The sequence below is a fragment of the Cyprinus carpio genome, chromosome B18 (genome assembly GCF_018340385.1).
Source record: "Cyprinus carpio isolate SPL01 chromosome B18, ASM1834038v1, whole genome shotgun sequence".
Classification (NCBI taxonomy): domain Eukaryota; kingdom Metazoa; phylum Chordata; class Actinopteri; order Cypriniformes; family Cyprinidae; genus Cyprinus; species Cyprinus carpio.
The window spans coordinates 212,002-232,920 of NC_056614.1; the positions used below are offsets into that span (position 1 = coordinate 212,002).

Consider the following 20,919-nt stretch of genomic DNA (forward strand, 5'->3'; position numbering starts at 1 on the left):
CTTTAAAGATGATTTTCTCAATATTTAGATTTTTTTGCTCCCTCAGATTCCAGATTTTCAAATAGTTGTATCTCAGACAAATATTGTCCTCCTAACAAACCACACATCAATGGAGAGATGATTTATTTAGCTTATTCACCTGTATAAAGTAAATCTCAATTACAGAAAATGACCCTAATGACTGCCCTTACCAAAAAGTAGTATACTTCAAGTTTATTTTATTAAGTATACTTAAGTAAAGTTCAAGTATATTTTTAAGTATACTTTATGGAGAAAGTATACAAATATCAGTGTTCTAGTAGTATACTTGTGTTTTTTGGAAATTCTGTACAGAAGATGTGTACTAGCGCCCTCTACAGTATAACAATGAAAACACGGATTCTAGGAGCACAAGTATAGCTCAAATATATTTAGACTTTTTGTAAGTGTAAGTCAAGTATACTTAAATGTCATTTTAAGTATATTTCTGAGGAGTACATAAAAAGTAAACTAAAAGCATAATTTCCTATTTTTAGTTTAAAAGAAGTATACTAATAATACACTTGAATAAACTTTTTCGAAAGGGTGGTTTTGTGGTCCAGGGTCACAAATGGGGATGTAAATCTGATATGAATTGGATACGAGCATCTGTGTGTGTCCTAACACCTTAATAACTCACCACTCTTCTGCTGGAGGTTTTGACAGTTCTTTATTACCCTTTTATAAGGCGGATGGATCCCTGCATATATATATTTATATACAATATACATATACAAGAACTTGCTATATTGGAGAGCTACACCGAGAGGGAGAGAAGGTAACATCATAAACAACACTGACAGGTCATCAAAGAAAGAGGGGAAATGAGGAGATGTGTAACAGCACTGATGGATGACTCTGAATGAGAAGGGAACGTGTCCATCGATCGCAACCGAGAACCTGACCTTATAACTTAATCCTAACAGAACAAACTGAAAGGAAAAACAAACAAACAGAAAAAAACAACAACACAGATTTCACCCACAGTGTATTTTAAATAGGTTTAGTGGAGAACCATTCACCATAAATATTCTTAAGGAACCAAGATATATAAAAAAGTGATTTATCAACAACAACATAACATCGTTAGTCTCTCTTATTAAATGTATTCTTTCTGTTCATTCTCTGCTTGACTCTTTTTTCCCCTCTCCAAGGCTAACTTCTCCACATGCCTTGCTTCACAAAGGAAAAATGATCCAAGCCCAAAAGATACAAGTTAGTATAAAACTAACAAACGATTGAACAGCACAATCAACGCATCACAAAACAAACCCACAGACACACAACAGCAAAACACATTGTCATTATCTTCATCCAAGAAACTGCTTCAGCACGAGTCGTCTTGGGTTCTCCTCTTCAGAACTTTATCAGCACTAGTAATGATCATCATAACCATCAGAAAAACTTCACAGTGTGGTAGAAAGTGAGGTGAGAGCAGGAGAGCTTTGTAGTCGTTCACATCAGGAGAATTCAAACAAGATTATAATAAACAGAATTAGGAAACCCAATAGTTCATAGCTAGTATACAAAAACGCCACATTTAGGTGCTTGTCTTTCCCATCACACTGCTTTGGGAAGGCATTGATTGGCTAGAAATGGGACTAGATGGTCCAATGCATCGTTCAGATGAGAGAGTATGGCCAGATGCTGACAGAAGTGACCTGACATGCTGTTTCTCATCAGGGAAAGCGGATTGTAGCCAACAGAATAACGTGTGAGCGGCAGCTTTTTCTCTCGAAGCGTTTAGGTTCGTTGCCGCAATGCCCGCCTCTTCCTGTTGTAGTACTGATGTAGACCGGTCTGTCTGGAGTAGTTCATCATGTAGTTCTGTTTACGGGTGCTGTGAAGAGGAAAGCAGGCAGACGTTTAACAATGCCAGGAAAGAGTTCTCGTGTGCAATCTCTATTCTAATTCGTAACTAGGCTTCTTTAAGAATTCACACAGCACTGAATCCACAAACTACAGAATCAAACAGATCGTTCACTCGTAACCTCAAACACTGTCATCGTTTCATTTCATGGTCTTTTGGCTAGCTAGTGCATCGAAATTGTTTCATAAGTGACAAAAACAACAATCCGGTTCAAGACATCTATAGAGTAGTGCTTGAGGTTGGAGCTTGAGGAAAGACTGACAGATGGAAAAAGATCAAGAGACCAAACGTAAGAAGAGTGAGAGTTTGTGAGGAGGACAGACAGACAGACATAGAGTCAAAAAATGTGGAAAAAAATCTGAGAGTCGCTATTGCTTAGCCTGTCATTGCCTCTTCTGTCCGTCAGGTTGGGACCAATGAGCCAGGAACGCAGCCAGGACAGGAAGGGGTGTCTGCAAAGCATGAAGGGACAGGAGGGTGGGAGATGGTGCTGTGATGAGGGTGAAGGACCGGTGAAAGGGATCTGTGCTTATCTGTGAGTCTCTGGACTAGTGGAGACACAGCCACCACACACAAGGTTAGCAATGGCTCATGAACAAATACAATCACAAATAAGGGACCTGGGACGGGTCAACCGACTCTTTCCAAGCATGCACACACCTGTAATGTTTGACTGCATTTTAATCTTATTAGGGTTTTGGCAACATCATAATACACTTTAAAAATGTTAAAACGACTCTGTTATTATGTTAAATATTTTGAACATTTTGTTAAGCAGCACTTTTTGGATCACTGTGTAAATTAAGGTTCAGAAAAGAATGGCTTCTTTCTCTCCTTTCTCAAGTAATCTGTTCATCCTGCTCAGCGTATCTACGTCATTGTCACTTTTGCCCTTGGATGTTCGAGTCGTGTCCACAAGGGTTCACTCTTATACACTCAGTAGCCTGTTTTAGGGAATTGTTTTTAGCCAATCATGACTCTGGGCTATTCTGGGGTAAAGAGTTTCTGACCCAGAATTAGAAAGGTGCACCTGATAAAGTGACAAGTGAGTGTACGTTGAGTCTTTCATTTCACCGCTACACTATCTTGTTTTATGTTTGCTTGAGTACATCCTTTGGCATACAGTGTTGTGCTTAGTTTGTTTCTGACACTCCAGCTGTATATAGCATGGGTTATTACGGTCACATCCTCCAGTGACCCGGATGACTGATTTGACCTGTCCCTGACCATAATATTTTTAAGTATATGATTAATTACTGTATAAAACCAAAAATGAAATGTTAGCTCTGTATTGGGAGACATTAGCCTCCAGCTGTGTAGAGGAAAGAGTCTTTAGATTAGATGGGTAGGATACAGGGGAAAACAACAATGGAAACAACAGACATTTGGACATGCACACAGTACTGGGCAAAAAAAAAAGGTATAATCTTAAAATAAAAATGTAGACTCTTGCACAGAACTGTATATTTAGTTTCAGTGCTTCATGAAATATGGTCCTACTGATTTAACAGCTGTTGCATATTCTTCAAGATGACAATGTATTGCTAACAGCTAATGAACGTGCTGTGCTGCATTTGCAATTTTAATGGATTTACTTAAATTATAATGAACTTTAGTTAACTTTTTCATGTGTTGTGTCCTTTATTTTTTCCACTTGTATGGGGTGATGAGGTCTACAGTGATGTATAAGAAAGGTTCAATGAGGTAAGACCAAAGGCAGGGAACACTGGTGCATTCTGGGAACAGCAAAGCACTTACCTGACACTACAGCCATGCCATAGGGAGCAGAATACAGAAGAGAGGAAAGGTTATAAGATGCAGGAGAGGGCTGTTGCTGGCTTGCACAAAGGTCTGGGGGTGAAAGAACCCTGACCTGCAGCAGCAGGACCAGAGCAACAGAGGGAATGCAGTGCCAACAGAGTTGTGTTGAGAGTGAAAACAACGGGGGCCAAAGAGGAACATACATTTAGGTGGAGGTCAGGAAAGGGAAAGGTTATTGCAGAACAGCGCAGGATGGTGGAGGCAGACGGGTGAGTGCAGTGAACATGTGGAGGGCAGTGATGAGAGAGAGAGAGAGAGAGACCAGACCTTGAGTGAGAGGTGTGTGTGTGTAGGATGAGAACGGGGAGTGTTTAATGTCTATCAGCAATGCAGCACTATGTAGAAACTTAAGTATTAATAATGAGTGTACTTCTTTATAAGCCTAATAGGAGAATTTTCTGACAAATCTAAGCACATTTCTCACAGGTGTCAGCTTTCTGAAAGATTTTACTGATGTCTGAGTAAAGGAGAAATGATTATCATAAGGCTGGTTTGATGTCTGCAGGCAGGAGTACTCACAGAATGACTTCCACATGGTCCAGCGCCCACTGATCGTGCCCTGCGCCCTCGTGCCGCGGCTGCCACCATCGCAACTGCACCCCTCTGACACGAGCCTCACTGCAGCAGAGAAACAACACACCAGTAAATACTCTTCCATAGCGACGCTGTTGCAATCCCCAGCTGAAGTGCCCACGAGCTCTGCTAGAGGGCACTATCCTGTACTTTTGCCATTCACCCCGGACTCTATTTCCCATAATCCTTTGCCTGGACTCATCAGATCTCAGTTCACAGCTGTCTCATATAAGGAGGACTGTGAAGATTGCACTCACACACACACACACACACACACACACACACACACACCTCGCTGTTTATTGTTAGCCGTGTCTAAATCCCTTGCCTTTGTGTTTTTGATATTGGACTGTTTGCCTGGTTTCTGAGTGTTTTTGCTGCCTGGCCTGACCTTTGCCTGTTTGTGGATTACTCTTTTGCCTCTGCCTTGGATGATATTGTCTGCTGGAGTTCGACCCTGCCTGTCTGACTACGTTTTAAAAAAAGCCTGCATTTGGATCCACACCTCAGTCGTCACGACTCCCTCACGTTACAGATGCAGTCCAGATGTAATTCAAAAGAAAATTTTGGTACAATTTTAATTCTTAAAGGGATCCCTGGGTATTAAGACGTGTATAGCTGAATATAACGTAAATGATGTCTCTTACTGAAATATGTAGTAGAAAACCCATGGAAGATGTATGTTATTTAAAAAAAAAAAATCACATTGTTTCATACATTTTTTGGACTATTGGGGGTGCCATTATTGTGATGACGTAAAAGGGTTTTACTGGGTTTTACTGCTTTTGCTATTTGTACCACAACACAACTCTGAAAATAAAATACTGATATGATGACCACAGCTTCAGAAAGAGCTTACAAGTGGTGATGGAAAGCTCGGTACACTTTCAACTTGTTTTTTTAGTCTTGAGCAAAGAATTAGAATTAATAATAGAAAAAATAAAAAGACTATATAAAATTAATAATAAAATAATAATAATAATGACTGTACGACATTCACATTACATGATTTAACTGATTTTTACGTAGAAAGGGTGACAGCGCACCACATTAAAAGAAATGATCATTCATGTTTTCATAACCGCTGGCCAAATTCAAAAACAAAACTAAAATGAAATCATCTTTGAGAACAAGGGGGGCCCCTGGTGTTTCGGGGGCCCAACACAACTTGTGTATTTTGCGTATAGGGAGGATCGAATCAGCTTGCATGTATATATGTACTGCAGATTTTTTATATTTATAACATTATAATTTAATATAATATTTAGTATTTTCACATCTAGGTGATAAAAATGTAATTTGTACTACTGTCTGTTCAAAATAAAAGAAAAGAAACCTAGAGTAGTAGATTTTTTGTAAAATCGAACTGTGACCCCCGAACCGAGGTCCGTATGGAACCGTGACGTCTGTGTACCATTACACCCCTGGTAAACAGCAATCAGATGTTCCAAACACATACACAAAATCTTGTTAAAAAAAGCATTTACCAATTTCTTACAAAGCTCAAAGTCTTGTGGAAGCACAAATGTTTGGAATATGTTTAAGGTTTCTGCAGAGAAAGAGGACCAGTGAAGCACGAGTTTTTCCCGCATCCCAATAAGGACGTCTTATTCATAGATTGCTCCCCACCGAGCAACCTGCTGCTGACCAAGAAAGAGTCCTAGTGGATGAGCTGCTATACACCTACCCAAGCAGTGAGTGTGCTCAATCCTGAACTCACAGCACGAGTGAGACTGGATTTTCTTCAGAGGGACACAGGTGTGGGTCAAGGACCAAAACCAGCAGACAAACCAAACCTCACAGATCCAGAACTAGTCCAGGAGAAAACTCGATGGGTAGGATTCACTTGATGTGATGAAGCTCTGGTTCATGCTCTAACCAGATTGAGAGTCCAGAAGAGAGTTTCTCTTACAGTATATTCTGACGTGTTCCAGCAGGTCATAGGTGACAGGAACAAAATTCATCAATGGAGTGAATCTTTCAATTTGTTCATAAGTAAAGGCTAATGTGCAATTTTTAAGTTAATTTTTTCTTTACTGTTCTGTTTGATTTGATTAAAACAGCTATGTACCTCAGTTTACCTCCTACAAACAGACAAACCTGTTGAGATGATAATCAAACCTGCGAGAGAATGCAGAGGATGCTTGTGGCTGAGGATGGATCTACAGGCTTGGTATCACAGTAAGGAATGGGATCAGTGAGGGGGTAATGGAGCCTAACTGTGAGAGTAAGAAAGAAAGGTTGGGAAATACTACAAAAGAATAAACCATTAACATTCCTGGAGTCACCATTAGCCAGTGACCCTTCTGAGGCCAACAGGTGCAGTGCATGTTATGTATGAGTGTAACTGAAACATTGACAAGCCCATGGATCATCTCCATCATGATAGATACAAAGCCACAGATTCTGATTTCCAGAAACAGAATGACATCTCCAGGCAGCTGATATAGGAGAGAAGGCCTGAGTACACTTCATTTTATTTGTTCTTGTGTCAGACCTTCTAAGTATACTCTATTGTCCATATGTTTGTTACTTCACACACACTGTCCACAAGCTGGAGTGAGGAGTATAGTGAAGTATAGTGGTATGACACATACTTCAACAAAATGGAGCAGATTCTCTTCATATCCACCAGGGAACAGAATACGCTTAATGAGGAGTGTTAATGACACAATGTTTATAAATTCTATCAAGAACCTTATGGTATTAAGGTACATGAATGCATAAGTGATAGAGCAAACATTCAGAATAATGTTGGAAATCATGCATTCAGCACATTGCCTGAATTACTTTGGAAGTCTTTTGGAAAGTTCAGGCAAAATCATGAAGGCACTGTTTTAACTGTGAACTTAATATCGTTGGATCAGAAAGCAGTCCCCTTCTTTTGAGGAAAGAGTAAAAAGTGTTCAGAAAAAGAGATCTCTTAGACCAGAAGTGAATTACAGAAGTTTGGGAGGTGTTCTGAGTTCAGGGAGTTCAGAGACACTAACAACATCTTGCCCCACAACACTCCCTTCAAGGCTCCTCCATCTGCGTATTTTAGATTTTCAGGACTTCAGAACAGTCGTCTCAAAGCTACATTCATCTGCACATTCCAGACTACAAGGACCTTCTCAGCGCTCCAGGAGTTTAGTGTTCCCCAGCACTTCGTATTCAAGGCTGTTGAAATTAAATCCGACTTCTTTCCAGCACAGCCATCGCTGCCACCAGACTTAGCAGTTGGCTATGTAGAACGTAATTAGATATTTTAATTTGCAATAGATATTCAATAGCTGATGTCAGCTGATAGCAAATAAATCACATCCTGTTCTTCTTCCTGCTGCAGTATAAATCAGACTGCAGTGACTTGTGTTGGCCTCATTCTTCCAATATACAAAAATAAAGAACACAAGCCATTCACACATTTGACAGATGCTTTTATCCGAAGCAACTCGCATTGCATTCGAGGTATAAATTTTACCAGTTCATGCACCCCATGGGAATTGAACCCATGATCTTGATGCTGTTAGCACCGTACTCTACTGTCTGAGCTACAGGAACAACACGCAAGTAATTCAGCATTATTTGTAACATAATGGACTTCATGTAATGCATGTTTGCAGACTCACAGTGGGATGTTGTAGGACACTCTCTGGGCTTTGATGAAATCTTTTGGCTGGTGTTGAGCAATGACGTGCCAGCTAACTCCGTTATTGACGCTGTACTGGAGAAGCACGGCCCGGTCGACTGTATCCTCCTGATCCAGTGCAGCGTTACAGCTGTCTGTTTGGGACACGCTGCCTATCTGCAGCACGAACATGATCTTACTGGAGGAGAGAGATGTTGAGAGGATGGTGACTGATTGTATTAAAGACTGAATGAGCAAGAAAACAAATGGATGTCTTGGATATGTTTTGCTGCACCTAGCACGGGTCAGATCCAGAGGTCTAGTGATGGCTTGTCTGATCTTGCAGCCGTTGAAGTACAGCGAGTCCCCGTGAGCGTGAGGAGAGAGCTGACCGCATCCGCTGCCCACGCCGCCGCCCTGAATCAAACTCCAGCTCTCCTGAGACACCGAACCAGACTCAAAGTTATCCTTTATCGAGCTGGGCAGTTCACTGCTGGACAAAGAGCAGTCATCACCTGAGAAAGACAAAACCTGTTCCTGTTTGTTCTGTTGTAAACTTCACAGAATCACAGAGTCATAGAGAACTGACGCCCACCGTGATGCCCCTCGTCACAGATGCAGACGGGTCCGCTGGTACAGTAGCCGTGACCGCTGCACAGTCCAGCACACGCTTCCCCGATGTACACGTGATCCACGGCCCAGCTGTAGCGCTCGCCAGGGGCCTCGTGCTGGATCCAGCGGAACTGTGTCGCACTGAACACATGAAGGAGAGTCAGACACTTACAGACATGTGCATTAATGCCTGAATACCTGAGACCAGCTTATGGATAAGTCCTTTTAACAACTAACAGAGTTCCTACACATTTTCCAGACTCAAATTTCCAAACCTCTCAGTAGATTTTTGGACCATATTTAACATGAATAGTCCATACAGCACTATTTTCAGCTGTATATGTGGTATATAGTAAAATCATCTGTTAATATTCTTATGTGACAACAATAAAAAATAATCACTAAAAAAATACAGACTTTTGCATGCACACAAGAAACTTTTTTTGTGCTCTCAAGAAACTATTCACCTGCGCCTGGGAATTTTTTTGCATGCTTACGCACTACAATTTCTACTTTTATATTTCCTTTGTGCATCACTACCATCTTACTATGAATAAAGTGAGAGCTTGGACGCTTGCTCAGAATTTGGCTTTCTTATGGTAGTACCTCTATATCAAGGCCTAATGTCCAACTTAGCACATCCTCTGCAGCGGCGGAAAAAGCATGACACAAAATAAGCTGATGGCATGATCTGGCTGTGTGCACTGTCCTGTTTGCCAAGTTCAAGGGACTATAACTTAGACTAGTATTGTAAAAAAGTGTGCAATATGTGCTTTCGTTTGGACAGTGTGTCATATTTCAAGGCCTTTGGTCTCTTTAATGCATACTCTGTTGCTGCCAAGACACACCGCAACATGGGCTGATGGCACAACAGGTGGCTCAGTGTGCACTGTCCTGTATCAGGGGTGTCCAAACTCGGTCCTGGAGGGGCAGTGTCCTGCAGAGTTTAACTCCAACTTGCCTCAACACAGCTGCCTGGAAGTTTCAAGTGTACCTAGTAAGAACTTGATTAGCTGCTTCAGGTGTGTTTAATTAGGGTTGGAGCTAAACTCTGCAGGACACCGGCCCTCCTGGACCCAGTTTGGTGACTGCTGTCCTATATGCCAAGTTTAATGATTTCTCGTGCACACATAAAAGTCTGTTTATTTCTGCAAAGGTCCTTGAGGCTATGTCATACAGTGCTAAAAAAATCGTGAGAAGAAACCCAAAATGAAAACATTTTGCATAATAAAAAGTTAGTCTTGCGTAGCCAGACCTTCAGACTGAAGGTCTGGAATTCAAGGCAGCGTTCATTGGCCAAGGCCCGCCCATGAGCCCATTTGACCGACATGTCAAACAACCAATCACAGTCTGTTTCATTCATCGTCACGTTTCGAGGCGTGGAAATGTCATCACAATAACAGGACGGTGAGTAAAACTCTCGGACATATTTTAAAGATTCTATGCCGCAAACTTTAAATATTTCACATAGCGTTTAGTTGATCCTGATAAGTGCTCAGTGTCACAGTTGTAAACACTATGGCTTTCTTCTTTCGTGAGGGGGTTGGGCATCATGCCATCTTTGTTTCCAGGCAGAACATTAAAGAATGCGACACACACATCTCATGGAAATCCTGTAGAATTCAACCAATCTGATGACGACTTCCACACTCCTAAAGTGTTTCCACTTTTGTGTCCCATATGCATTAGACGTTTAGCTAACGGCCCGTGGGCGGGACGTCTGAGGCTGAGACTAATAAAACTGCACCTTGAATTCATGAATGTTTGACAATCACTAAAGAATCACTGAACAGCTGCCATGAAAACACTTCTTGTATGATGAAACTTATTTTGATTAAATTCTTAATTTTCTATGCTAATAAATAAATAAATAAATAAATAGTGGTGAAAGTCTGGAAATGCTAATATTTTTTCATAGTCTGCTTTTATATATATATATATATATATATATATATATATATATATATATATATACTTTTCCAGACCTAGAAATGACTTGAATCAAATTCCATACTTTTCCAAACCGCATAGGACCACTGATATAACTACCTCCACACATCCTAATGATAATGCAATAGGGATGTAATAGTAATATCAATATCGTAGTATCGTGGTCTCGATGTTATCGTGGTCACATGACCATATTAAATTTTTAAAAATATATTCAAACTTCTTATTCTAACATAAAAGGTCTTTAGGGTTGTGTTTTGGGGAATTATGGTTTGGCACAGTATCTGTCAAACGAACTCAAACAGCACGATATGATTAATCCCTTCATCAAGTCTGTTCACGCTGTGTGTTTTAAAGTGAAGCACACACTCCGTTCAGACGATCAGCTGGTGATCCGGTGTTTTCTGCGTCTCAGAACGGCTTCGTTCACACTGAATGAATGCAGTCAACTCCTTTATTGCACGTGCTGTGAGTTTAGTGTGCGTTTGGGAACACAACAGACACCAGTTACAGATTACAGTATTTCACTAGATTTGCAGCGAGATGCGTTTTTGTTTTTGTAAGCCTGTTTTCACTGAAGCTGGAGTATTACTTTAAGTTTTGCTGAATTGCTGACAGCTAGTGGTTTAAATGCAGTCCAAATTCTAAATATCTTTTTCAAGTGTAGAAATTAGGCAAGAAGTATTGTAATTTCCCTGCTGTAGTGTAAAGCAAAAATAATATAGGTATGAAATATTAATTTTCATTTATTTTACATTGCAATTGTTTTACTATATATGGCAATTTATATTTATCTGTCATAGGAATAACAAGACTATAAAATTGTTAATATTAATATATTCTAATTAGTTTGGCATCCTAAAAACAGAGTGAATGTAATTTAGACTGAGACAGTATACCTCAACTAAAGGCACTTCACTAACTTTTTTCTGACTTAAGTTTTTTTAGTTAAGAACATAGGTTGAGCTCTTATTTTGAACTCTGCATTAAGTGCATTAGATGGAAGAATTTAACTTTAAAATGTACAATTTTTTTTTCTTCTTTATTTGTCTATATATATATATATATATATTTTTTTTTTTTATATTGCAATAAATATTGTATCGTGGACTTCATATCGTGATATCATCGCATCGTGAGATTTTGATATTGTTACATCCCTATAATGCAACCTCTCAAAAAGACTGTTTAAGGGATCATTTAGGGACCCTGTACCCAGACGACACGTGGTCAGGCAGCAGAATGGTGACTCTGGTCCACACTGAACTGTTGACAGGACTGTAGATAGTGGACTCGTGGAACTGGAAAGGTGAGCAGCCCACATTGTTGGCAGTAGAAGGGAGACAGGCGGACTGGACTAACTGCCACACGTCTGACCTGTGGAGGAAAGGAACTTCATTACTAGACAACATATTACCACTTCCTTTCTTTTTCCACTGCCCTTTCTCTTTCTTATGAGATAACTGCCATTAACACTGGTCTTTAACAATAGATCCGAGTGACCAATCTTGCGCCTTCAGGGCCACTGTCCTGCAGAGCTCAGCTCTAACCCCAATTAAACACACCTAAACCAAGTACTGCAGGATTATTAGAATCTCCCAGGTAGTTGTGTTGGGACTAGTTGAAGCTCAGCTCTGCAGGACCAGGATTGGACACCCATGCAATGAATAAAAGTTACAGACATACAGATAATCTTCCAAAAATGCAGGAGTGAAGGGGGCTTCACATGCACATCGGTCGGCTGTTCTCACCTGGCATCCTTCCTGTACTGTAAAAGCACTGAATGATGGTCATCACATCGGTCTGCCTCACAGCCAACCACAATCTAAAGTGGACAAAGACCAGGGTCAGTGTATATCTGTGTTTCTGTGTGAATACTCAGTGATCTCAAACAGGGACGGTAGTAGGGTGAGTAGATATCTGGGTCTTAGCCCAGAGACATCCATTATTGTCTGAAATGAATACATGGACCTATATAACCATAAACCTATAAATGTAAGTATAATTAAACATGCAGGGCTCCATACACTTATTTTTGGCACTTGTACATGCATTTACATTGCACATAAAAATATATTGCACATAAATAATTTTATGAGATTAATGTTTTAACTATAGAAAGTGAAATATAGAAATATGAAATTACAGCTGCTGTAATTGTTTATCAATGGTTGGCCAGATTACTTGTCGGTCCGAAGTACGAGCCTCGAGCATTTCATGACTGGAGTGAACGAGAGAATGGTATGCAGAGAACATCTGCGGTTCTTATAGAAATGATTTTAATGCGCATGAAAATTCAGTGATGATGCGTACAGTGCTTGGTAATAAAACATTCGGGGCTTCAGCCTCCTTAGCGCTGCTCATGATCTCAAACATCCTGTGCTCAAACCTTGAACTGTAAGATGTATCCAGGCTGAACAATGAGTTCACGGGTGGCCAGGATGTTGTGCGACCCGTCTTGGTTCTTGTTGGGCCAATACAAGTGGAACGACGGGTTTCCGCAGAAGCCGGCCGTACGGACAGCATTGGGATAGAAGCTCCAACTCTCTTCGTGAGAGACGCCCTCTGGAGGAAGAAGAACATTAGTGCAGCTCTATTATATGGACAGTAGCTCACAGGGATGTCACAATTTCAAAATCTCATGATATGATATTATTGCAATATTAAAAAAAATTATAATAATACAAAAAAAGACAAATGAAGAATTTGTACATTTTAAATTTAAATTATTCTGTCTAATGCACCTTGAGACTTCAAAATTAAAAGCTCCAACCCATGTTCTTAAAACTTAAGTCAGAAAAAAGTCAGTGAATTGACTTGTACCTGAACTTTAAGCGGGATTCAACCCTCTTTTTATTTGTGGTATAGTGTCTCAGTCTAAGTTACATTCACATTGGCGTTTTAGAAAGCCAAACAAATTAGAATATAATAATAATAATAATAATAATAATAATAATTAAAATAATAACAATAACAATAACAATGACAGCAGAAGCCATAAAACAACAGCTCTGTCAAATAAATGAAAATTAATATTTCATAGGTATATTAATTTTGCTTTACAGGACAGTAGGGAAATTACAATACTTCTTTCCTTATTTCTACACTTGAAAGAGATATTTAGAATCTGGACTGCATTTAAACCACTAGCTGTCAGCAATTCATGCTGCACTTTAAGCTTTTATTTGGATGAAAATGGCAGCAGAGCTTTTATTTTGAAGGAAATCTCCAGCTTCAGTGGAAACAGGTTTACAAAAACACATCTCACTATTAATCTAGAGAAATGCCGTAATCACCTGCCGAGAAAATAAAGCATAACTGGTGGCTTTTGTGTTCCTAAACTCACAGCACATGAAATAAAGGAGTTGACTGCATACAGTCAGTGTGAACGGAGCGGCTCTGAGACGCGGAAAACACCGGATCACGAGCTGATCGTCTGAACAAAGTGTGTGCTTCGCTTTGAAACACGCATCAAAAACAGACTTGATGAAGCGATGTAGCCATATTGTGCTTTCTGTTTTAGTGCGTTTGACAGATACTGTGCCAAAGCATAATGGCCCAAAACAAATATATTTTACAAAACTTTTATTTTGCCCGGAAGACCTATAGTTTCAAATCGTCATGTGACCTTAATAATACTAAAATCTCACTAACGCACTAAAATGTGAGACCTCGTGGTGCAACGGTAGCGCGTCTGACTCCAGATCAGAAGGTTGTGTGTTCAAATCACGTCGGGGTCAAGGCATCTCTACTTGGTGTCAAAAGTGTGAAGTCAGACGTCAAGTGTTTTAGGGGGAAGTCGTGGCCTAATGGTTAGAGAGTTTGACTCCTAACCCTAAGGTTGTGGGTTCGAGTCTTGGGCCGGTAATACCACGACTGAGGTGCTCTTGAGCAAGACACTGAACCCCCAACTGCTCCCCGGCACCACAGCATAAATGATACACACTGCTCCGGGTTCACGGTGTGTGTGCGTGTGTGTGTTCACGGTGTGTGTGTGTTCACTGCTGTGTGTGTGCTCTTTGGAAGGGTTAAATACAGAGCACCAATTCTGAGTATGGGTCCCCATACTTGGCTGTATGTCACTTTCACTAATATAAAGACAGTTTTGCTATCGCAGTATTGATAATATTGTTACATCCCTGCTAGCTCAAGAAAATCCTGGGCCCTATTTTAACGATCTAAGTGCATAATCTAAAGCGCACGGCACAGGTGCACTCAGGGCGTCTCCAAATCCACTTTTGCTAGTTTAATGACGGAAAAACGGTTGGCGCACCCAGGCGCATGGTCTTAATGGGTTGTCCCTATTCTCTTAATGAGTGCAATAAACCAATCAGAGTGTCATCTCCCATTTCCTTTAAGAGACATTTGTGCTCGTTCCATGACGGATTTGCTATTTACACGTCAGAATTTGCAAATTTGTGATAGTTCTATGGAGGTTTTGCTGTGCTGCTCATGCGCGAGCAAATAGATAGCCTAACTCTGATACATGCGATGACTATCCATTATGACATGTAGCCATTTTTATATTTGTGCAGCCTACACAATAATATTATTTTACACAGTAACATTTGGCATGTTTGTGTGCTGCTGTGCGTCCCTGTGTGTGTAATAAGCAGTGTGTACGCGTTGTGGACCCACCTATACTAATGCGCTTTTTAAATGACACAGAAAAAACATTGCGCCAGACTTTAGACCAGGTTTGAGTTGGTCTATGGTGCAGTCTATTTTCAGTTCCTCAAAATAGCAACACGACAGCAATGTGCGTGAGCACACCTCGTCTTCAGACCAGCACGCCCCTGAGTGCACAAATGGGCACAAATGCATTTGCTATTTAAACAACGTGGCGCAGGACGGGGAAATGAGAACTGTGTTGTGCTGAAACTAGCAAAAACACTCGCGCTGCATTGTGCCGGGTGTATGATAGGGCCACCTATGTTTTTTTTCACGATTCCAGGATCATGTTTCACTGCTGCAGACTTCAGGATATCACAATGCCACTGATGATAGTGCAGTAACCCGTGACTCACCCTCATCAAAGGTGTCCAGGAGGGTGCTGGGGTTGATGTCAGAGCCTCCCACGAGGATGTTGTCTAAAGCCCACTGAGCGCGCTCCGCACTCGACCGCACCAGACCCGACAGCAGCGAGAACGGCTGCCACCATCGCAGACGGGTGGCGTTGGTCAGGGCTCTCTCCGGCAGCACGATGTAATCTCTCCTCACTGATATGTACTTCAGATAGTCCATCTCATGGAGCAACGTCCAAGACACACCTTACAGAGAGAACAACTCCATCAATTTATACGACTCGTGTCTTCATGAAAGGAAAGATGAGAATGATTTTACATTTGTGTTATTAATGAAGAACATACCTCCATCAATAGAATAATCCAATAACACACCCTCTTTGCGACAGGTTGGACGATGACACACAGTTACGTTCTCCTCGCTGCCGATTTTAGCCCAGTACTCCACAAACCTGAACGGCAGCACAGGCACATGTTACTAATATGAGGGTACACACAGATTTGGGCTGGACTGAGAATTGCATTTAATTAGAAAAGGGATGTTAATTTCGGATATTTCTCCTAACTGACAACCAATGCTCTTTAGCCGATTATTAACCATTAACCGACAATTTAAATTAGAATTGAATTAAATTAGAAAGGATACGTGTCTGTGGCCCATTAAAAATACCAACATTTGTCTTCCAGGGATTAATTTTACATGCTCAGAAAGCAGAAACAACAGAACATGATAATTCACATGGTCACAGCGCTTCTCAGAGCGGAGAAAAACACAAGCTAGGCTATACTGTATATATATATATATGTGATGTTGTGCCAAACACATTTTGTTTTACGTGGATATTGGAATGTGAGTGAAGTACACAACCAGGTTTACATACTAGCCCAAATAATATTTTTGCATTCAAATTCATCGCAAATAAGGAAACATTTAGATTTGTGTTGAATGAGAGACCCAATGTTTATTTATTTATTTATTTATTTATTTATTTATTTTTAGCCTACATTAATTCGTTTTGTCTTGTCCTTCTTATGTTTTTCATTCTTGTTATTCTCTGAATACTGTTAAATTGAAAGGATTTGTCGTGGTGTGAGGGGAACTAAAATAGGCTAGCTATGTTAATGTTTGTAAACATTTGACGTTGGCATTAGGCCTATTTCTGAATGAAATAATAAAATGAGATTTATACACGACTTAGACCTGTTTTTCTTTTTCTCACACGCAATTTTATTGTATACGCGTAGTGTATTTTTTAACCATGCAGCAAACGTTTAAAAATATCTTGATAAATTACAATAAATAAATGACTTTTTACACCATTTAACTAATTGTATTAATCGGTCAAAATTCTTACTGTTGGTTAACGGTTAACCAGTTCAAGTGAGCATCTCTAAATTAGAATGATAAAGGCTTAGATTATGTACCCTCATGCACAGGAAGAAGCAAAACAATGCAACATCCTGTTTCTTCTGTTTAAATCATTACCTAATACAGCATTTAATAAAGAATGTGTCAAAAGAACATGTTTCTGTCTAACCAAAAACGTTGCAGTGTGTTCTGGGACACTGATGTTATTGTTAGCTGGGATTAAAGAGTTGAGGTGCTCAGCTACATTAAGAGTTAGGGGTCTCTCTGAGGCCTGCAGAATAAAGGTGCGGTGACACTGCACTTTTCGTCCATTGACTTCTATTCATACGCATTCGAATGCGTCAGACCGGAAACACAAACTCGTGCGGAAAGTTCTGAATTTTGGTACGTTCCAAAGTTCAAAAGCTTGGTGAACTCTGACCTGTGAACTCACATCACGTGACACCGTGTGACCAACAGCAGATCACTGACCTCGTGACTCAATTAAAAGAACAGAAATTTAAAACTGCAGCGCTGTAGGAAAGTGAAGTAGATTGTATAGTTTTACATTTTAGATGTATTATAATTTTGTTATGTTGAATTTCAAAAAGTTTTTAAAAGATGCTGCACAGCGTGACGTCATATCTTGACCGCTGCAGCATGCTCAAAGTCTAGCGTGAGCACGGCTTAAAGGCCTTTGATGTCTGTGAAACCGTAAAGGGTTAGACATACAGTATTAGAAACAGAACTGAGAGAGGAAAATGCTCAGTGTAGTTACTTCGCCCCACGCAGGTCCAGATCACTAGTGACCGCCTGTCTGGCCTCTGCACCGCTGAAGTACAGAGCGGTTCCCTCCACCAGCACCCTGCAGTCGGTACAGGGGTGTCCTCCTTCCAGCACCTGCCACTGCGGCCCGCGGGCCCCGTCCCAGTCAAAGCGCTCCTTCAGCGACGCCTGCTGGGGACACAGGGAAAGCCTGATGATTGCGGAGCTCGTGTTCACATGTCTGTAGTGCTGTCAAAAGAACCGACCGTGATACCATTCGGTACTGAAGTTTTAAAAAACGTCTATTTCCCGCTAAGATTTTAGCACTGCTGAGGTCAGGGTGCAGTATAGAGAAGTACACACCTTAATCACACGATTACCGTCGTGTAGGACTGCACACTGCAGTGGTCAACCGTTTGATGGCAAACAAAAGATCATGTCTTCAGCAGCACCATCGTGTGTTTGGACGAATAGCATGACAAATAACTACCTGCACTTGAAGCTTTCGTCAAATAACGAATACAAAGTAAATGTTTGTACGTGAAATTCTGGAGAGGACGTAATGAATGTATGTACTATAACATGTAAAACAGGAACATGAAAGGAATATTCTAAAAGCAACTCATGTAAATACATTAATCATAATGTTGTCTTATCCAGAATACGGTTGCCGCACGTCCCTTAAAATACAGAACTGTTCTGTATTTAGAGGTAAACGATGTGTCCTGTATCAAATCAATACGGGGCGCGATTTGTCCCATATTTTACAGGCCAACACATATTTCATTAAACAAATAAGTATTTTGCACTGTTTATAATACTAATAACAATTAAAATGAAATCAATTTCATAAGAAGTATTAGAGAAGCTCATTTGCACGTGATTTTGGCATCTTTCTTTCTTTCCACAGCGACGGAGTCTCCAGAACACAAACCGTTAAAGCCGCATGCGCTGAACCTGCACGGCTTAAAACATCTGGAGCTCACATCTGCCCTTTGAACACTAGTCTCTCCAGATGCAAGGCTGAATGGGAAAGTTATCAGTGGGTCTGTCCGGTTATTAATGATGAACGCACAGTTTGTAGAGACGCCTTTCACTTGCTCACATTGGACTGTCTGACTTAAAGGGATATTTCACCCAAAATTTTAATTTGTCATCGCTTACACACCCACTTCTTTTGTGTTCAACAGAAGAAAGAACATTATGCAGGTTTAGAACAACCTGAGTAAATTATGACAGAATTGTGATTTTTTGGGTGAACCACCATACCTTAAAACTGACAGACACATCCGTGCTTCTAAAGGTGTAGGCATATTGTTTTATTAAAATTTGGATAGTCTGTTAACACAATATTCTTTACATTATCAAAGCTTGGTAGACATAAGTATTTTACTTTTAGACATTATTAGACAGATGAATCAATATATTATATTTACTGTTAGACCATATTTAATAATTTAATAATTAATAATTATAAATAATCAAATTTAAAATAACGAAATTAATGTATTCTGTTGCAAGTTTACATACTTGAGCATGCTCTCTCATGGTTTATTGTTGAGCTATGAGTTCCTCACTGATTATTTTTGTCATTGGTGTTTTTTTTGGGGGGTGTTTTTTTTTTTGGGGGGGGGGGGGTTGAATGGGTGTCCCTTATTTTGCCTCGCTGAGGGTGGAAACCCTAGTTTGAAAGCCACGTCTGTCTGCAGATATATTAGAGATCGATTGATAGACGCTGATTTCAAACACCCCCGTGTGTTTCTGTGAGTGCTCTGCTCAGTGAAGAGCGTGAAGCGATGATCAATGAAGCCAATCACAGTCATATCTGATGATACTATGACCAATCAGTGCTCAACAGCACTCAGATCTTACGGGAAATGGACTTTTTTAAATCTTCAGTACCGCAGTCAGAACTTCTGCCAACACTACACATCTGTGCTCTGGTTTACCTTCAGCGTGGTGCTGGCGTAGCAGCTGGGCCCAGTGAAGCCCGGGTCACACAGGCAGTGCTGGTCCAGACAGTCTCCGTGACCTCCACACTGGTTTTCACAAGCAGGTCCGATGTAGAAGTTCTCCACCGCCCACTGAGTATCTGAATGCCTCTGATAGAAGCGGAAGCGCACCGTTCTGTGAAGGACACCAGAATATCCATCACTCACCTGAAGATTATAGAGAATCTCTTCTCTGCATGTGTGCTTGCATAAAAGAAAATTAGATAATTTTGACCCATACAATGTATTGTTGGCTATTGCTACAAATAATATACTGATGACTGGACTTCTACTGCATGAATCTGTCCATGATAAACTGAATCATGCTGTGTGTGTGCTGTTCCCTATCCTCTGCTGACATGATGAATATGAGTTAGACTGGTTTATTCTCTTGTCTGAATGCACTACATCTCCTGGAGAAATGACTCTAGCATTGGAAGAACTCAGCAGCTGATTTCATCTTCGTGTATGAAGCAGTGTCTGCGATGTCTCACGTGTCTGCGAGACCGTCTGGTAGAGGATAAACTGCTCGCTTCCAGCCGTCGGCCGGGAAGAACACAGACGGCTGCGACACCAGTCCGGCACAGCGAGGATCTGCAGGTAAACACTGAGGCACCAGGTACTTCCAGGTCACACCGAAGTTCACAGAGTACTGAACGTGAACCTGTCTCTCTGCAGGCTTCTCCGGCACACTGCAGCCAACCGCAATCTGACAAACAACACACATAATCATCCATCTGCATGCACGAATAATCACAGTCTATGACTACAACCCATCATAGAAGCGATACCTAAACAAATGAGTGACTGATGGAGAGCATGCATTCATCAGCGAGAGTTTACCTTGAACTGCATGACCCAGCCTTTGGCAGGAACTATGTCATGTGTAACAGCATAAACTTCCTGTCCATCAGTGCTGCCACACACCATGACACCGTCTGGAGAGCTGCAGAAACGCTTCACGGAGCAGTCCTCAGAAAACAGCCAGTGATCGCTCACTGAAATCAAATAAATTCAGATGAATATAGAAAAGAAGGATGAGTTACGCTTACAGTGATCTTGTGTCTTTGACTGATGGACGTTTGCACTGCACACGGAAAACTGATTTAGAAAGACAAACACCCACATAGATATTTAACACAGCGCAATAGTTTGATGGCTTGATTAAAAATAATAATAATAATAAAATGTAAAAATAAATAAATAAAACATGCACTGTACTATTAGGTTTTTTTTTTTCCTTTTTTTGACCCATTTCTCAATATTTAGGTACATTTTTTCAGAACTCTTCACACAGTGAGCACAACACCATCTACAGTCAAACCAAAAATTATTCTGAC

General features: G+C 40.6%; 1 protein-coding gene and 1 non-coding gene across 2 annotated transcripts in view; one reads left to right on the top strand and one right to left on the bottom strand.

Annotated features, from left to right (window-relative positions):
- Window positions 1–671: 671 nt before the first annotated feature.
- The window catches only part of LOC109099310 (reelin-like), a 68,688-nt gene continuing 48,440 nt past the window's right edge, over window positions 672–20,919 (bottom strand). The window contains exons 45-60 of the mRNA XM_042743366.1: window positions 20,423–20,577; window positions 20,074–20,288; window positions 19,538–19,715; window positions 17,602–17,777; window positions 15,821–15,927; window positions 15,479–15,721; window positions 12,841–13,016; window positions 12,203–12,276; window positions 11,667–11,828; window positions 8,485–8,642; window positions 8,185–8,404; window positions 7,891–8,088; window positions 4,229–4,327; window positions 3,647–3,652; window positions 2,258–2,340; window positions 672–1,858 (exon numbers count right to left, since the gene is read on the bottom strand). Coding sequence (XP_042599300.1) covers window positions 1,836–1,858; window positions 2,258–2,340; window positions 3,647–3,652; window positions 4,229–4,327; window positions 7,891–8,088; window positions 8,185–8,404; window positions 8,485–8,642; window positions 11,667–11,828; window positions 12,203–12,276; window positions 12,841–13,016; window positions 15,479–15,721; window positions 15,821–15,927; window positions 17,602–17,777; window positions 19,538–19,715; window positions 20,074–20,288; window positions 20,423–20,577 — 2,273 coding nt within the window. The 3' untranslated portion in view covers window positions 672–1,835. The remainder of the gene's footprint in view (window positions 1,859–2,257; window positions 2,341–3,646; window positions 3,653–4,228; window positions 4,328–7,890; window positions 8,089–8,184; window positions 8,405–8,484; window positions 8,643–11,666; window positions 11,829–12,202; window positions 12,277–12,840; window positions 13,017–15,478; window positions 15,722–15,820; window positions 15,928–17,601; window positions 17,778–19,537; window positions 19,716–20,073; window positions 20,289–20,422; window positions 20,578–20,919) is intronic.
- Window positions 14,120–14,191, top strand: trnaw-cca. The gene has a single exon. It is a non-coding gene; the product is annotated as a tRNA-Trp (tRNA).